Source organism: Vicia villosa, linkage group LG4 (genome assembly GCF_029867415.1).
Source record: "Vicia villosa cultivar HV-30 ecotype Madison, WI linkage group LG4, Vvil1.0, whole genome shotgun sequence".
Lineage (NCBI taxonomy): Eukaryota > Viridiplantae > Streptophyta > Magnoliopsida > Fabales > Fabaceae > Vicia > Vicia villosa.
The window spans coordinates 155,443,517-155,458,245 of NC_081183.1; the positions used below are offsets into that span (position 1 = coordinate 155,443,517).

General features: G+C 36.5%; 1 protein-coding gene across 1 annotated transcript; it reads right to left on the reverse strand.

The window, feature by feature from the left end:
- Positions 1-2,807: 2,807 nt before the first annotated feature.
- Positions 2,808-14,053, reverse strand: LOC131595617 (amino acid transporter AVT1A-like). The gene is made up of 12 exons (XM_058868014.1): positions 13,667-14,053; positions 13,351-13,574; positions 13,000-13,214; positions 12,873-12,896; positions 12,614-12,794; positions 12,310-12,523; positions 12,096-12,231; positions 11,994-12,017; positions 11,765-11,906; positions 11,374-11,417; positions 5,304-5,366; positions 2,808-3,243 (listed from the first exon to the last, which is right to left on the reverse strand). Exons 1-12 carry the CDS (start codon positions 13,882-13,884, stop codon positions 3,151-3,153), a joined length of 1,578 nt encoding a protein of 525 aa, XP_058723997.1. The 5' UTR covers positions 13,885-14,053; the 3' UTR covers positions 2,808-3,150.
- Positions 14,054-14,729: the final 676 nt, after the last annotated feature.

The window sequence follows — 14,729 nt, forward strand, 5'->3', positions numbered from 1 at the left end:
TTTGAGGTTACAGGTTTATAGAACGTTAAACGGCCGTTACTGATAGAAAGATTGTAGAAGGTGACGCGTGGAGGATGTTTGCGGTTTGCATGTGTGTTGAGTGCCACGCAAGATTTATATTGGAGATTATGCCACGCAGCACAAGACACGTGTCTATAATTTTGACGAGCAAAACCCACAACTTTTTTTCATATGTTTTCATATTAAGAGACTTGGGCACAAGGCCGTCACAATTTTTTTGGAGGTCCTGTGTAATTTAGTCATGGTTCAACCATGACAAAATAATTAGAGGTCATATTTAACCCATTTTAATAGTGACAACAATTTATGAGGCCCTATTTAGTAATAGCTTAACTGTAAAAAATTTGAGGCCATATGCAGTAGCCCGCTTTGCACGCCCTCAAAGACGGCCCTGCTTGGGCATAAGATGTCAACCAGTACATAGTAACAACACTTGTAAAAGAAGGGGAGGGACGAGGATTCAAGTTAGCATAATGATGAAAACCCTCTAATGAGTTTTAGAAGTGCATCACTGAAAATAATGAAAACCCTTTAAGGATTCATTATTTTTTTCTTTAAAAAGAATTGACTTAAAATCCAAACGAAATTGGAGAGACCAATCCAAATTGCTCTTGCTCGGTGTGAGAGAGTTGAGCAGGTTACGAGGGGTTGAGGACGTGGTGGGGTATCACGGGAAGAAGTTGAGGGAACATTTCGAGGTGTCGTCTATCATGTGCGTCCTCATTTAAGGATAATGAGGAGGTGTCCGAGGAGATTCGTGTTCCGGCACTTGTGCGGGTTAACCTAGATTACCCAGGAAGGCTCTCTAACACCTCCCTTTTAATCTATTACTCTGATCATGTCGTCCGACATGTTTCCACTGGACAAGTATATTTTTTATTACACTTTTTTATTACATCTCCCTCTTGATATTAATATTTATCTTTACAGGAACAGACGATACTAAAGTCCGTGAACCACACTCGCAAAATATTTGCTCTGCATCATCCTAATGCGGATTGGTTCAAGGAGGCCGTTTTCGCATCCGGACTTTGTTGTTTCTGTTACAACACCATTAGCCATGGAATGCAGAGGGCATTCGTAGGAGATGACACAAGAAGACGCCATCTTTTCACTTTTCGGTTGGAGAGATAACAATCACTCTGGTTGACGTCCCCTTCGTGCTAAACCTTCCTATCTAAGGGAGGCTCTTTAACCACTCACGCATCACTCGTGATGTTGCCATTGAGTAGATGATTGATTATTTGGGTGCTCAACCAGAAAAGGCAGTTGAGCAATCTTCCTCGACTAATATGGCACATACAAAAAATTTCATTCTTGAAGGACCTTTAGCACGATCATCTTGTTGGGGAGACTGCAGGCGACTTCTTTGTTTAGTATCACCGTCAGCGTGCTTTGAGATGTAACTTCATGTTCTTGGTTGGCACGTCCATTTTTGTGGATACAAGTGCTAACTACATGGATGTAACATACCTCTGGTACTTCATGGATTTGGATACGGTGAGGGAGTGGAACTGGGGGGTCGGTTGTTTGGTATACCTATACCAAAAGCTGAATGAAGCTTGTAACCGAAGGACAAGGCAACTTATAGGCTCTTGCGCACTGCTGACAGTACCTTTCATTCCCACTATTAAATTTATTTTACTATTAATAATTTTTTTCTTATATGACTCTTATTCGTTTTTCAGAGATGAAACATTTATCACTTTCATCGTATTCATCGTTTTGATCTTGATCTAGAATATACGGAGGAGATGTCGAGGGCTGCCATGTATCTCCCCCACAGAGGGAATTAGGCTGTGCTGCCGTTTCGGGTGAATCTTGATTAGACTGTTCATGATGACATTTTATGGACATCGCTCGAGGATCACAACGAGATTATACCATTGGACTCCATCTCTTTGTACTCCGGGTGGCTGGCATGTGGGACTGGCACTATGGTGAGGTATCTGCCGAAGCGATGCATGCGGCAGTTTGACTATGTAAAGACCGTACCCAAATCTCCATTTTAGGTAGCTCCCGACACCATTGTCTGTCGGAATCTCGATGACATCTTTGAGGACTGGGAGCACCATATGATTTCACTGGACTATCAGTTGATGCAGGTATCCAACAGTTGGCATTGTGTAGAAGAATATGTGACATGGTTCTCCATCATGACATGAGATGCTCCTGGACGTCCACGCAGGCCAGCTCATGAGGAGATTTCGGAGAACCAGCAGGCTCAGGATGACCATGACACTGATGTCTTGTCGATCTGTCAGCGAATACAGTTTATTGGGCAGGAGGCTTTGGGCTTAGAGATCATTGAGAGGGACAGTTTTGAGACGATGGTCATCATGGAGAGGGTGGTTGGCGAGGCACCGAGTGCGGTGAGCTACAAGAGACAGAATAGGGGCCAGAGTGAGGATGAGACATACGCAGTAGGCTATGCTTTTTTGTTTATTCCAGAACAATTTATGTATTATTCTTTACTATTTCATAACAATATATTCGGTGGTTATTATCTTTTTTATTTCTTATTGTTTTTTGTTATTGTTTTTATTATCGTTTTTTATCAAAACTTTGATGATTTTAAAATATAAAAAATCACTGTCAGAAGATCTCTTAGAGATACATATCCGAAACACTTTTCTCACACATTAAGGGTGTTTTCGAAGATGCATTTTCAAAACAATCTATTTTATGATGCGTTTGAAGATGCATTTTCGAAGAATATTTTAAAATTTTCAAGGATTTTTCTCACTCGTACAAAATATAAAAAGAAATTTCCAAAATTCCCTTAATGTTTGCCTTGATAACCCAAATATTATTTGTTTGACTTTTCCTACCCCTCAATCAACGTATCATCTAAGATACTTAGATACCTTTAACATTGTAGGCCATTGGTTGTTCAAAGAGATCAACTCTTAAGTAAACTTACAAGCTATTCATACACTATATCACAACATATTATGAATGATAGACTTAACTAATTTAACTCTGTCAACAATAATAAGTAAAAGATCACACCAACTAATTATTAGTCAGTGCAAGTGCTAATTTAAATTTGACAGAGCTTAAAATGAAACAAAAATAAATTTAAAAACTTAAGCATAAACTCTCTCGATCATGAAGATGTTATCTGTTTTAGTAACTATTGGCAATATTCAACAAAGAGGAATATGTTCCAAGGAGTCCACAAATCATTCCAGCTGCAGCAATTATGACGCTCACGGTAACCTGATAGTGTCAAAATAAGAAAAAACAAATTGAGTAAATTGAAATAGTAGGAAAACAAGTTTGGGCATACATTTCCATTAGTTGTTTATGGGTTCACTACTAAGTTAAGTGAAAGATTAAGGAGAATACAAAGATTTAAATTTATTAGTAGAAAGTAATAGTAATATAGATTTGGGGAGGTTTGCTATGCAATATAAGTGAAAACTCTTAATACAAAAGAACGAAACACATTTATGCATTCTAAAACTGTTTCTCAATCTCTATATATATCTTGAATTTTAATAATATTTTTATTTGTATTTTTAAATTTCTCTTATTAGAATTTTCCCACATACAACAAAAGTGATAGAGAATCACATTTATAAAGATCTAGAACTCTAGAAATCCGACTTGAGGGCTCAAAATATACTCAATGTTTGATCCAGCGCCCTATGTGCATTGCTCTTGACAATTCTGAAAAACGGTAAAATATGTTGAATCACTTGAGATTTTGAGATTTACTTCCACAATTCTTCATCTTGACTCAAAATCGATGGTGATTCTATTTTAACCACCAGGCACCTTGATGCTCTCTCCAAAACTTGAACCACTCTTCAAAAACCAGATCATGTTCAAACAATGCTTGAACCTTGATCTAGACAATGATTTGGTAAACGCAATTATTTTCCGAAGCTCCCTTTTGAACCATAATAGCTTGCCATCAAATATCATACAGAAGAAAGTAGAGAACGACTTTCTCCTTCCTCTTCAAAATGCATACATAATTGTCATAACTACTTATCACAAAACCATGTTTAAGAATAATTTCATTAAACTGCCGATATCACTTCCTTGAGATTTATTTCAATAGATACAAAGATTTCTTTAATACACATACCTTAGACCTGTCCATTACAAAGCCTTCATAATGCACCATGTAGATTATCTCTTCAAGGTCTTTATGTAAGAAAAGTGTTTAGACATTCATTTTTGCCAACTCAAAATTATATTGATTTACAATGGTCATTATTATCACCTTGTAGATTAATGCTTTACCACATGTGGAAGGATTTCATTGTAATCAATCTCTTCCACTTGAGTAAAACCCTTTGGAACAAGATTTTCTTTAATTAATGGAATACCCTGTTTCTTTTTGAAGAGCCACATGTGTCCAACTACTCTTTGTTTCTTAGCTAGCGCCACGAGCTTCCAAATAGGATTCTTCTTAATTATTGAATTCATCTCATTATTCAATGTCTTCAACCATTTTTGACTATCTTTACTTTCGAATGCTTCTTTGAAGGATTTTGGTTATGAGTCTTACGGACCTTCATCAACATTCAAAGCATAATCAATACGTTCAACATAACCATACCTCTGATGTGGTACAACCAACCTCCCAACTCTATCGCATGCAAATTGATAATTAAGAACCACTACAGATTGCCCCATAAGAGAACTGGAAATATGAGTGTCAACATTCACTTGATCTCTAGTCCCACTAGAAGTAACTTTCTCCTAAAACCCAATCTTCTCCACCATTGAATTGTTTCTAATTCTTTCACTTTCAGATCTTTGCATTTCATCCTCATACATGTCTAATAAAAAAATAACATCCCTGTTTAGGACACATTTTTATTATCCAAGATCCATTTTGTTACCTTTCACACCTTCAGGATAATCAACGAAGACACACTTCATATCCCTAGCATCAAGCTTGTCTTGTTTGATATGCGCAAACGCCAAAACCCCGATACAACAAAAGTGATAGAGAACCGCATTTATAAAGGGTGGGAACCCAAAAAACCCGTTTTTTTTCTTCTCATTTTATTTTGTCTCTTTAATTATCTCTAGAAAATCAAAATTCGTCATTCTGCTATGATACATGTGACCACATTATAAAGGTAAGAATTTTATAAGACAACAACCATATTTAGTTTATAATTTATGCTATGAGTTTTTCAGTAGCAACATCAATCTAAAGTTAAACTTCCATCAAATGTTATAAGAAAAGCTTTATGATATATATAGTACAGTTGAGTGATATGAAAATTAAAGGAAGTATTTAGTAGAATAATTACCTGTGTATTTGTAGCCTTCTTCCCCACAATTTTTAAAAAGCATAAACTGGGCATAATCACTGACTGAAAAAGTTGTCCATTATCCAAATTAGATGAGTTTCATAGAATTTCCAATTAACAAAAAGTTGTCCATTATCCAAATTAGATGAGTTTCATAGAAATTCCAATTAACAAACTGGAGCAGTTACAATAAAAGAAAACACAATAGACTATAGACAAATCTAGTTTATGTCAAATTTGTTCCCAATACTGTTATTATAGAGATAGATAATAGTTTTATTATATATACTGCAAAAGAATCAAGAAACAAATATGCTTATGTTATTCCAAACAAGAATTATCCTTCATCCTCCCAAAACTCCACATAAACATATTTTTTTATACTAAGGTTATTTCATTGAGACCGTGAAATTCCATTTGAACCGGAGGTTCAACTATTATGGAGATTTTCTTGAGGCCTTTAAACAAGGTTATAACAGTCTTTTCAGTTTCTAAATTCTCAACGTGTCTGTTAGGATCAAACATTTTGTCTTGTGATTATTTGTCGGAGGTTTGTAAAATGACTATAGAATCGAGTAGTTGTTGATCATGTTAATGAACGGGTTACGATGAGAAATATCTTCATCATTATTAGAGTAACGACGTGATAGAAATTGAGAAAAATGTTTGCTCCTATGACGAGGCAATGAAGAATCGTCTCTGGAAGCTCCATCGATATAAGGAGGTGAATAAACTCCACCATCGTAATGGTGTTGGCGAATGGCGACATACTAATCTTAGAGGATAGGGATGACTTCTTGATAGTGGAGAACGGTGGCGATCTAAAGAACTTTCTTGTCTCGGTTTATGTTTTCATTAGACACAGTGATTCTCCGTTCGTTAAGAAAGAGATTCAAACAACTTCTCTCATTGATCTAACTGATTCATCAATCCACAACTAATTATATCCCCTTTATTCAAAGACGGACTTGAGTGTTGTAGTGATAATTTTGTAGATCCACCCCGCGCAACTGCACAAGAGCAACATGCATCACCACCTTGAAGACCTGCATCAACAATTCTGGTTCTGCGACGGAATAGTGACACCCTTCTTTCGTCAATATCTAAAATCTTGGGTGCTTCTGGCCTCTTATGTGATATCTTATCTACTAAATATGGATTGGGTTGGGTCCACCTCCCTCAAGATCATGTTTCTTAGGCTCTTTAGTATCTTTGATCAACATGATGGATTTGTCAGTGAGGTAGGTATGTGGGAGGATAGGATTCTAGTTTGAGATTTGAGGTGGAAGAGATCTCTTTTTGTTTATATACAAGAGATGATTACTAACCCACTTGTTGTGAAAAACGATGTCAAGAACAAAATATAATAGGGAATTAGGGAAGATAAGAAGAATACAAGGAATTGGTTATAACAGTTATTCTTTTACTTTCTCTTAAAACAAGATTACAAGTTTACAAGAATAACAAATAACCTCTCTCACCCATAGCCTATAAGCTTTGACTCCTTCAGGGTATCCCATGAACATGCATTTCAGAGCTCTAGGTTCGCCCTTGTCTTGCCTAATGTGAGCATAGGCTACGCAGCCAAATACTCTCAGTTTGTCGAGATCTGGTGGATGTCCCGACAAAACTTCTTCAGGTGTCTTCATATCTAACGCTGTCGAAGGACATCTGTTTATCAGATATGTTGCTGTCGAAACAGCCTCAGCCCAGAACACCTTCTTTAACCCCGCACTAGTCAACATGCATCTGACTCTCTCTCCAAAATAGTTCGATTAAACCTTTCAGCCAAACCATTTTGATGTGGAGTACCTGCAATAGTTTTGTGCCTTGCAATACCAGAGACCGCACAAAAACTATCGAATGTCTCATTGCAAAATTCAAGGCCATTGTCGGTTCTCAACCTCTTGACCTTCCTGCCAGTCTGATTTTCTACCAGAGTCTTCCAACTTTTGAAATTCTCAAAATTTTCATCCTTAGTCTTCTGGATGAATACCCATAACTTCCTGGAATAATCATCAACTATGGATAGAAAATACCTTGCTCCTGAATGTGATGGACACCTTGCAGGCCCCCAAAGATCAGCATGGATGTAATCAAGGGATCCGTGTGTTCTTTGTTTGCCTTTGTTGAACTTCACTCTGCAAGATTTTCCAGGTACACAGGGTTTACAAAATTTCAGCTTTTTGACTTTGTCTCCACCAAACAGATTTTGTTTCCCTAATTCGACCAGACCCCTTTCACTGACATGGTCCAATCTCATGTGCCAGATTTCTGTCTTCGACAAAGGTTTCGTGGATGCAACATTTATCGAACCACTTACACTTCAGCCTTAAGGGTATACAAGCCTTTTTTCTTCACGCCTCACAAGACTTCCTTCGACCCCTTCATGACTGTTAGGACATTTTTCTCTTCTTGGAAAACATATCCTTTCTTGTCGAATTCACTAAGAGAAAGTAGATTTCTTTTCAAATCAGGAACATACCTGACTTCAGTCAACAACCTTATTGACTCATCATGGAGCTTGAATCTCACAGATCCAACACCTGCAATTTTGCAAGCTTTATTGTTTCCCAGCAGTACTGATCCACCATCTTGATCACATAATTCCTCGAACAAGTCTTTGTTTGGAGTCATGTGCCAAGTGCAACATGAATCCATAATCCACTCCTTCCTAGAGTCACTGCTCGAAACCACAAGGACATCAGATGATTCGAAATCATCTTGAACAATGACTGCATTACCATTATCCTTACCTCCATGATCTTTCATGTGTTCAGGACACACCTTTCTTGCGTGACCCTCCTTCTTACAATGATAGCATCGAATACCAGATGCTTCGCCACTATAAGACTTCTGCTAGCTTTTGCCTTTCTTCTTGTCGAACTTACCATCCTTTCGCAATAATTTTCCTTTAACGGCCAAACCTTCACCAACAGTCGAAGGTTTTTGCTCCTTTCTTTCGTTCAAGTCCTTAGAATACAAGGTTGATCGAACTTCTTTAAACGTCAGGGACTCCCTTCCATACAAGAGAGTTTCTTTGAAGTGAGCATGTGATCGAGGCAAAGAACACAATAGTAATAACGCTTGATCTTCATCATCGATCTTCACATCAATATTTTCAAGATCAAGAATCAGCTTGTTGAACATATCAAACTGCTCAGCTAACACTTTGCCTTCAATCATCTTGAATGAATACAAAGCTTGCTTCAGGTAGAGTCGATTTACCAGCGATTTGGTCATTTACAAACTTTCAAGTTTTACCCATAACCCTGATACCGTCGTCTCCTTTGATACCTGTCTGAGAACCTTATCACCAAGGCTCAACAAAATTGCATTGTCTGCTTTCTCGATCATATTCGTCTTCTCTGCTGCCGTCAATTCTGAATTCATGGCTGCCTCCCCCTTAAACGCTTCCAAGCAATCCCGCTGAACTAGTAAGGCTTTCATCTTCAAGCGCCACAGACCGAAATCATTCACTCCGGTGAACTTTTCAATCTCATACTTTGTTGAAGGCATCTTCTCCACGCTCACCGCACCAATTTGTTGTGAAAAACGATGTAAAGAACAAAATATAATAGGGAATTAGGGAAGATAAGAAGAAATCAAGGAATTGGTTATAACTGCTATTCTTTTACTTTTTCTTAAAACAAGATTACAAGTTTACAAGAATAACAAATAACCTCTCTCACCCTAAATTAGGATTTGCAGCTTAGCAATGATGAGAGACTATTATGCTATTTATAATAAAACCTAACATACTAACTAATGGGCTTTTTTCACTAGGCCCATTACACAAGCCAACTTAATAAACAAGCTAAATTAACAAATTAGGGTTTAAACACTAAAACCTAATTTAACATGCTAACAACCCTAGCATCTTCGACACAAGCATGTGAGCAACCTTCGACTTCATGCTTAATCCTGTCGAACCAAGAAGCTACCCTTCGACCATACTAGAGTTCGATCCAATATCTCACACCGCTTTTAGTTATCTAGGATTCTACTCTCTTTTTGGATAGTGATAGGTGGTGGTTGTAGCATGTTAAACATGATGTGTTTTCGGTAATCCGGGATTTTTATGCCCTATTAGAGCTAAATCTCCCTGCTACCCTCTCTTCCCAATACATGGACTTGACCATCCCTCTTGTCTAGGTAAGTTTAGCTTTTTTTTAAAGTGGTTATTTTTTCCTGGCAACTTCTACAAGATAAGATCCACTGCTAAAGAGAATTTACTGCAGCGTATAGTTATAATATATCTAAATGAGTTTTCTTGTTCTATATGTAAGGGGGTTGGTAGAATCAGACTATCATCTGTTTGTAACTTGTGAGGTGGCTTCGACTGTGTGACATGAGATTATTGTAAGTGGTTGGGGGTGGTTATTGGCTTTTCTTAGAGATATTAACGCTTGGTCTAAGGTTGGGATGGACTCTCCATGATATGCCATTCTGTTTGGTCGGTTCGGGAATATTCTAAAATGACATTTTTGTTTTTGGCTCGTCAACTAATGCAAAGTATCTGGAAAGAAAAACTAAATATTGGCTTTAAAATAATATCTTGGTAGGTATATGACTAACTCTTATACTTTCTCTACTTGATTTGAAAACCATATCATTTGTCTGATTCAATAGTGGTTCGGTAGTCTTTAACCTTGTTTTTGTGATGTATTATCTTGATGTTTATTCCAGAAAACTTATGGATTGAGATCTAGTTTGTGCGAGTTGGGAGTGGAGTTTTATTTTTTTGATTTCTTCTATTTTTTATTGCATATTTATTGGCTGGTGTATCTCATGTATTTGAGGTTTTTTCTTTGTTATTTTTTTTTTGCTTGCTTGTGTTGGTGGGGGAGCTTACTAGGAGCATTGATACAAAGTTGAGGATTGTGCATTTTTGTGAGAGACACACCACTTATCCACCTAAAACCTTAAGGTGATAGGTAAGTGGATTCTTCCACTTATAAATGTTCAAGCCACCACATTCATATGCAATTATCCACTTACTCACACTTGCATTATTATTCTAACACCCCCCCCTCAAGTGTGAGTCCACACTACTCTTCCTCACACTTGTACCGCCGTTGGCACCTCTTCTTAGGCATTTCGATACACTTGTTCTTGGGCATTTCAATACAAGTCAGTCACTTTCTCGAACTAAAGCGGGCTTTTTGATACACCTCTTCTTGGGTATTTCGATACAAGTAAGTCGGTCCCTTTCTCGAAACAAAAACTCATGATACCATTTGTTGGAGGAGTTTTTCATTAGAGAGCATTGATACATAGTGTAGAACTAGACACCTTTGTGAGAGACACACCACTTATTCACCCAAAATCTTAAGGTGATAGGTGGGTGAGTTCTCCCACTTACAAATGTTCAAGTCACAACATTCCTATCAAATGTGAGACTATTTCCCACTTACTTATTATTTTAACACTCTCCCTTAAGTGCGAGTCCACAATACTCTCCCTCACACTTGTATCGCTGTTGACACCTCTTCCTAGGTATTTCAATGGGACACTTCTTCTTGGGCATTTCGATACAAGTGAGTCGGTCCATTTCTCGAACCAAAGACCCGTGTGATACTATTTGTTGGGGGAGTTTTTCACTAGGAAATATTAATACATAGTGTAGGACTAGACATCTTTATAAGTGACACACCACTTATTCACCAAAAACCTTAAGTTTTAGGTAAATAAATGATGTGTCTCCCACAAAAATACATAATCTTACACTATGTATCAATCTTTTCCAGGGAAAAACTCCCCCAACATAAATAGCTTGCTTGTTATACTTTTTAGTTTTCATCAATATCAACTCGGTATATTTTGTGTTAACTAATTATATCGTTCTCTTTATTTTAGTTTCCCTTTTTCTTACTTATATATTTGATATTTGTCAGTTCTAGCTAAGAAGGATGGTGGCAGTAATGTTACGTTTTGGTCAAACTTTAGACCACAAACTCTAATATACCTGGTCATAAACCAACAATCCTATTAATGCATAAATCGGAAGTTGAAGACACATTATAATTTTATAATAAAATTAGGACACAACAAAATTATAATTGCTTACCACAAGCATACTGAAGAGAGAACCTATCAAAGCCATCACAAGTCCTGACATTATAAAAAAATTAGATTAGGCATTTAAGTCTAAATGAGATAGGCACAACCCAAAACTTTAAGATAATTACAAGTTTTATCTCATTAAATAAAGTTAATTACATTAATTAAATTTTCTATAATGTTATATCAAACATCATATTTATATCTAACTTATTACTCTCTCGGTGGTGCCTAATTACTTTCCTAATATGCAAAATAGTTTACTCATAGTAGCTGATGTCAAAGTTTATGTACCTTATGGACAGATAACATATTTTGTTGTTTTGACTGGAACATATAAGAATATCAAATCTTCTAAGTAGGAATAGTAACTCATAGTGAAGAAGTCTAAGACTTACCGAAAAACGGAATCAGAAAAGCCGCACAAACCGTAGATGCCACAAGTACTGTTCTAAGAAGAATAAAACACCAATAAGTACTTGAAATTCTTTCTGGCAGCAATTCCTCTAGACACCTTGCCAACGGATTCATCAACAAAGCATATTTGTTCATTATTAAGGAAAAGTTAATCTGAACTTATATCTCCAATTGTTTGCTATATAGTAAACATTCATTCTATGCAAAAGGATATTTAGTGAATGGATTAATTACCTGAAAAAACATCAAGAAAAACAACATCAGGAATAAATCATTTGTTCCCTAGAGAGACCAACAAAGTTTCAAACTTACTGTTGTCCACAATGCAACTTTAGAAGCAAATGCACCTGCCGGCATATTCAATGTTATCTGAGACAAAGTGTTATCGCCAAATGTGAGAAATCCCATGATTGCGACGCTTCCGTATATCAAAATACACAAAGCAAAACTGTACAGAAAGAAACTGGTTCAGCAAGAACAAATTGATATATTGCTACAATGAAGAGAACAAAGTTCGGTATCAAACCATGTTATCAATGCTGTGGTATACTGTTTTTTGTTAGCCATAGACTGGTATATATTTGGAAAAACTGAATGTCCTGCAAAGCAAAACCCATAGACACCAATAGAAAATGGAATGCCACTCCAATTCACCACTTGACCAGTATGATGGAATCCAACCGTTGTCCCGACCGATAACACACAAATAATAATCAATATTGTTGCTACAATCCCTCCAACTGAATATCAAAATCGAAGTTCTAATGAGGATAAAGTAAAATGTAAAATTTGAAAGAAGAAGAAATTATCTCTTTTAGAATTCATAGAACCTGATAGATACGAGATTACTCGGAGATCCTTCAACCAAACTGTAGGGAGAACAATAAGTGCAGTAAGAACTCCAAACAAGTGCATGGAATCTAAATGGAGACCTCCTATATCTAACGATGTTCCAGGAAACAGACTAGTGAGGTTATCTCCTTCCAAAGTGATGAATTCCACACAATATGACTGCACTCACCAAAAGATTCTTAAACATATAGTCACAACAAATCGGATCCAAAGGAAAAAAGGGATTCCAGCACTTACATATAACTCAGTGTACAAAATGATCTGCGAAAAAACCAGCAATTCTTAGTAAAACTCAATCATGTTTTCTATCTGCTAACTAACAACCTTGCATACACATTCTGAGTAAGGAAATAGAAAAACTCACGGATACGAAAATTCGACCATATCTACCAAATGCAGCTTCTCCTATATCAGGGTAGCTAGTGAGTCCTTCTCTACTTTCAAAGCATTGTCTCATAAGCATGGCTGTATAACAACAAACAACTGCGAAAAGAGTCATCACCAACATGCTCGCCCAACCGGCTTGTTTCAATGTATAAGGTACCGATATAAGGCCAACTCCAGCCATCACATTAATCGCTGAAAAGTCATAGCATCACCTCAAAACTGAAATCAAGTATAGATAGATATTTGCAAACAACATAACAAAATCAGATTTTTCACATTTCCATTACTCATAGCGAATGAATCGCGCATGTCAAATTAAATTGCATACCATTGAAAATTGTTTGAGTTAAGCTGCAACCATGACCAATAGGCATTTCTCCAGCAAGATTTTGCATTGAGCCTTTCTCATGACTGGATAGAAACGGAGATTTTCCATCTATGTCCAAGTTACTCTTCGATCGATTGCCAAAGCTTGAATATATAAAACTCGGTGCTCGTAGAAACGATCCAAAACTTGGAGCAGTAGCAATTGTGTAAGAATCTGTAGTCTCTCTGAGAAACAAAAATAACAAGCATGCAGTAGTAAGTTTTCAAAGTTAAAGCAAACCAAAAAAACAAGAAAATGGTGAATAAGAAGATTATACTTGTAACTTTGAGGCCATTGATTGGAAGTGAAAGAGTGAGGCTGAAATGCATGATTTCCATCATCATCGTCATCGTCATCGTAATGATCATCACTGCTACCACTGTCTGCAGACTCTACCTTCACAGTTTCAATATCATGTTCCTCCTCAACATCCTCCTCCTCGTTAAACATAAACTCAATGTCTTTCTCCTCCCTCTCTTTCTTTCTGCTAGCCATGGTTTTGCACAAGAAAAACTGAAACAGAAGACAACAAAGTAAGTGCTATAATAATGTACCATATGCATTTATTAGTAGTATTATATAGGTAAAATTGTTGATGAAGCGACAATGGCATCATGTGAGTGGGGCAAAAGCATGTGACAGCATAGAAAAGACCAATGAAAGGAAAACGAGAAGATAGTGAGTGGATGTGAAATCACATAAATATCCAGAATAGGGATGAGATGAAGCCATGAAAGTGGCAGAACAAGATTGGAAATATGTACAACGTGGCAAAAGTTGCCGTGTTCAAATTTTATTGATTCAATGGATCTATTATTGTCAACAGTTTTTCAAATCCTAGTTTTGAATTTCTACTTTAATGTATTATGAGACAGCTTGGTTACTTGGACATACATGTACTATTTCGACAGTATCTCTGCATTAAATATGAATCAAGGTCGAGAATAGAAAATTATTCCAAGACAAACAAGAAGAAAAGAATAAAGACATTTATTAGAGTATGGAAATGTTGATAAAAAATAATTTAGACGTCAGAAAATGTATTAAATAAATGTTGATGTCAGATTTCTTATTCAAAAAAATATTTTAATATTATAATAAGCTATTTCTTTGTGGATCATTCATGACTAATCATTTTATAATTTTTCATGATACTGCTTGCTAAAATTAGCTTATAGTTGATATCTACAGTAGAAATGTTAAAATGGGCTAGTTTATATATAGATCATCCAATTTGAAAAATCGTAGGACTTCGTCTTTAAATTAGAGTTTATATTTTTATGGATATTTATAGGTTGATTCTAAAAAGTCACTTATCTATTAGGACTAGTTTGTATGGA

Excerpts from the sequence above, each read along its gene's own strand:
- LOC131595617 (XM_058868014.1), bottom strand. The coding sequence starts at position 13,884 with ATGGCTAGCAGAAAGAAAGAGAGGGAGGAGAAAGACATTGAGTTTATG. Across the intron at positions 13,575-13,666 it reads CAATGGCCTCAAAGTTACAA|AGAGACTACAGATTCTTACA; the intron begins GTATAATCTTCT and ends TTTGTTTCTCAG. Across the intron at positions 11,418-11,764 it reads TTTTCTGATTCCGTTTTTCG|GACTTGTGATGGCTTTGATA; the intron begins GTAAGTCTTAGA and ends TTATAATGTCAG.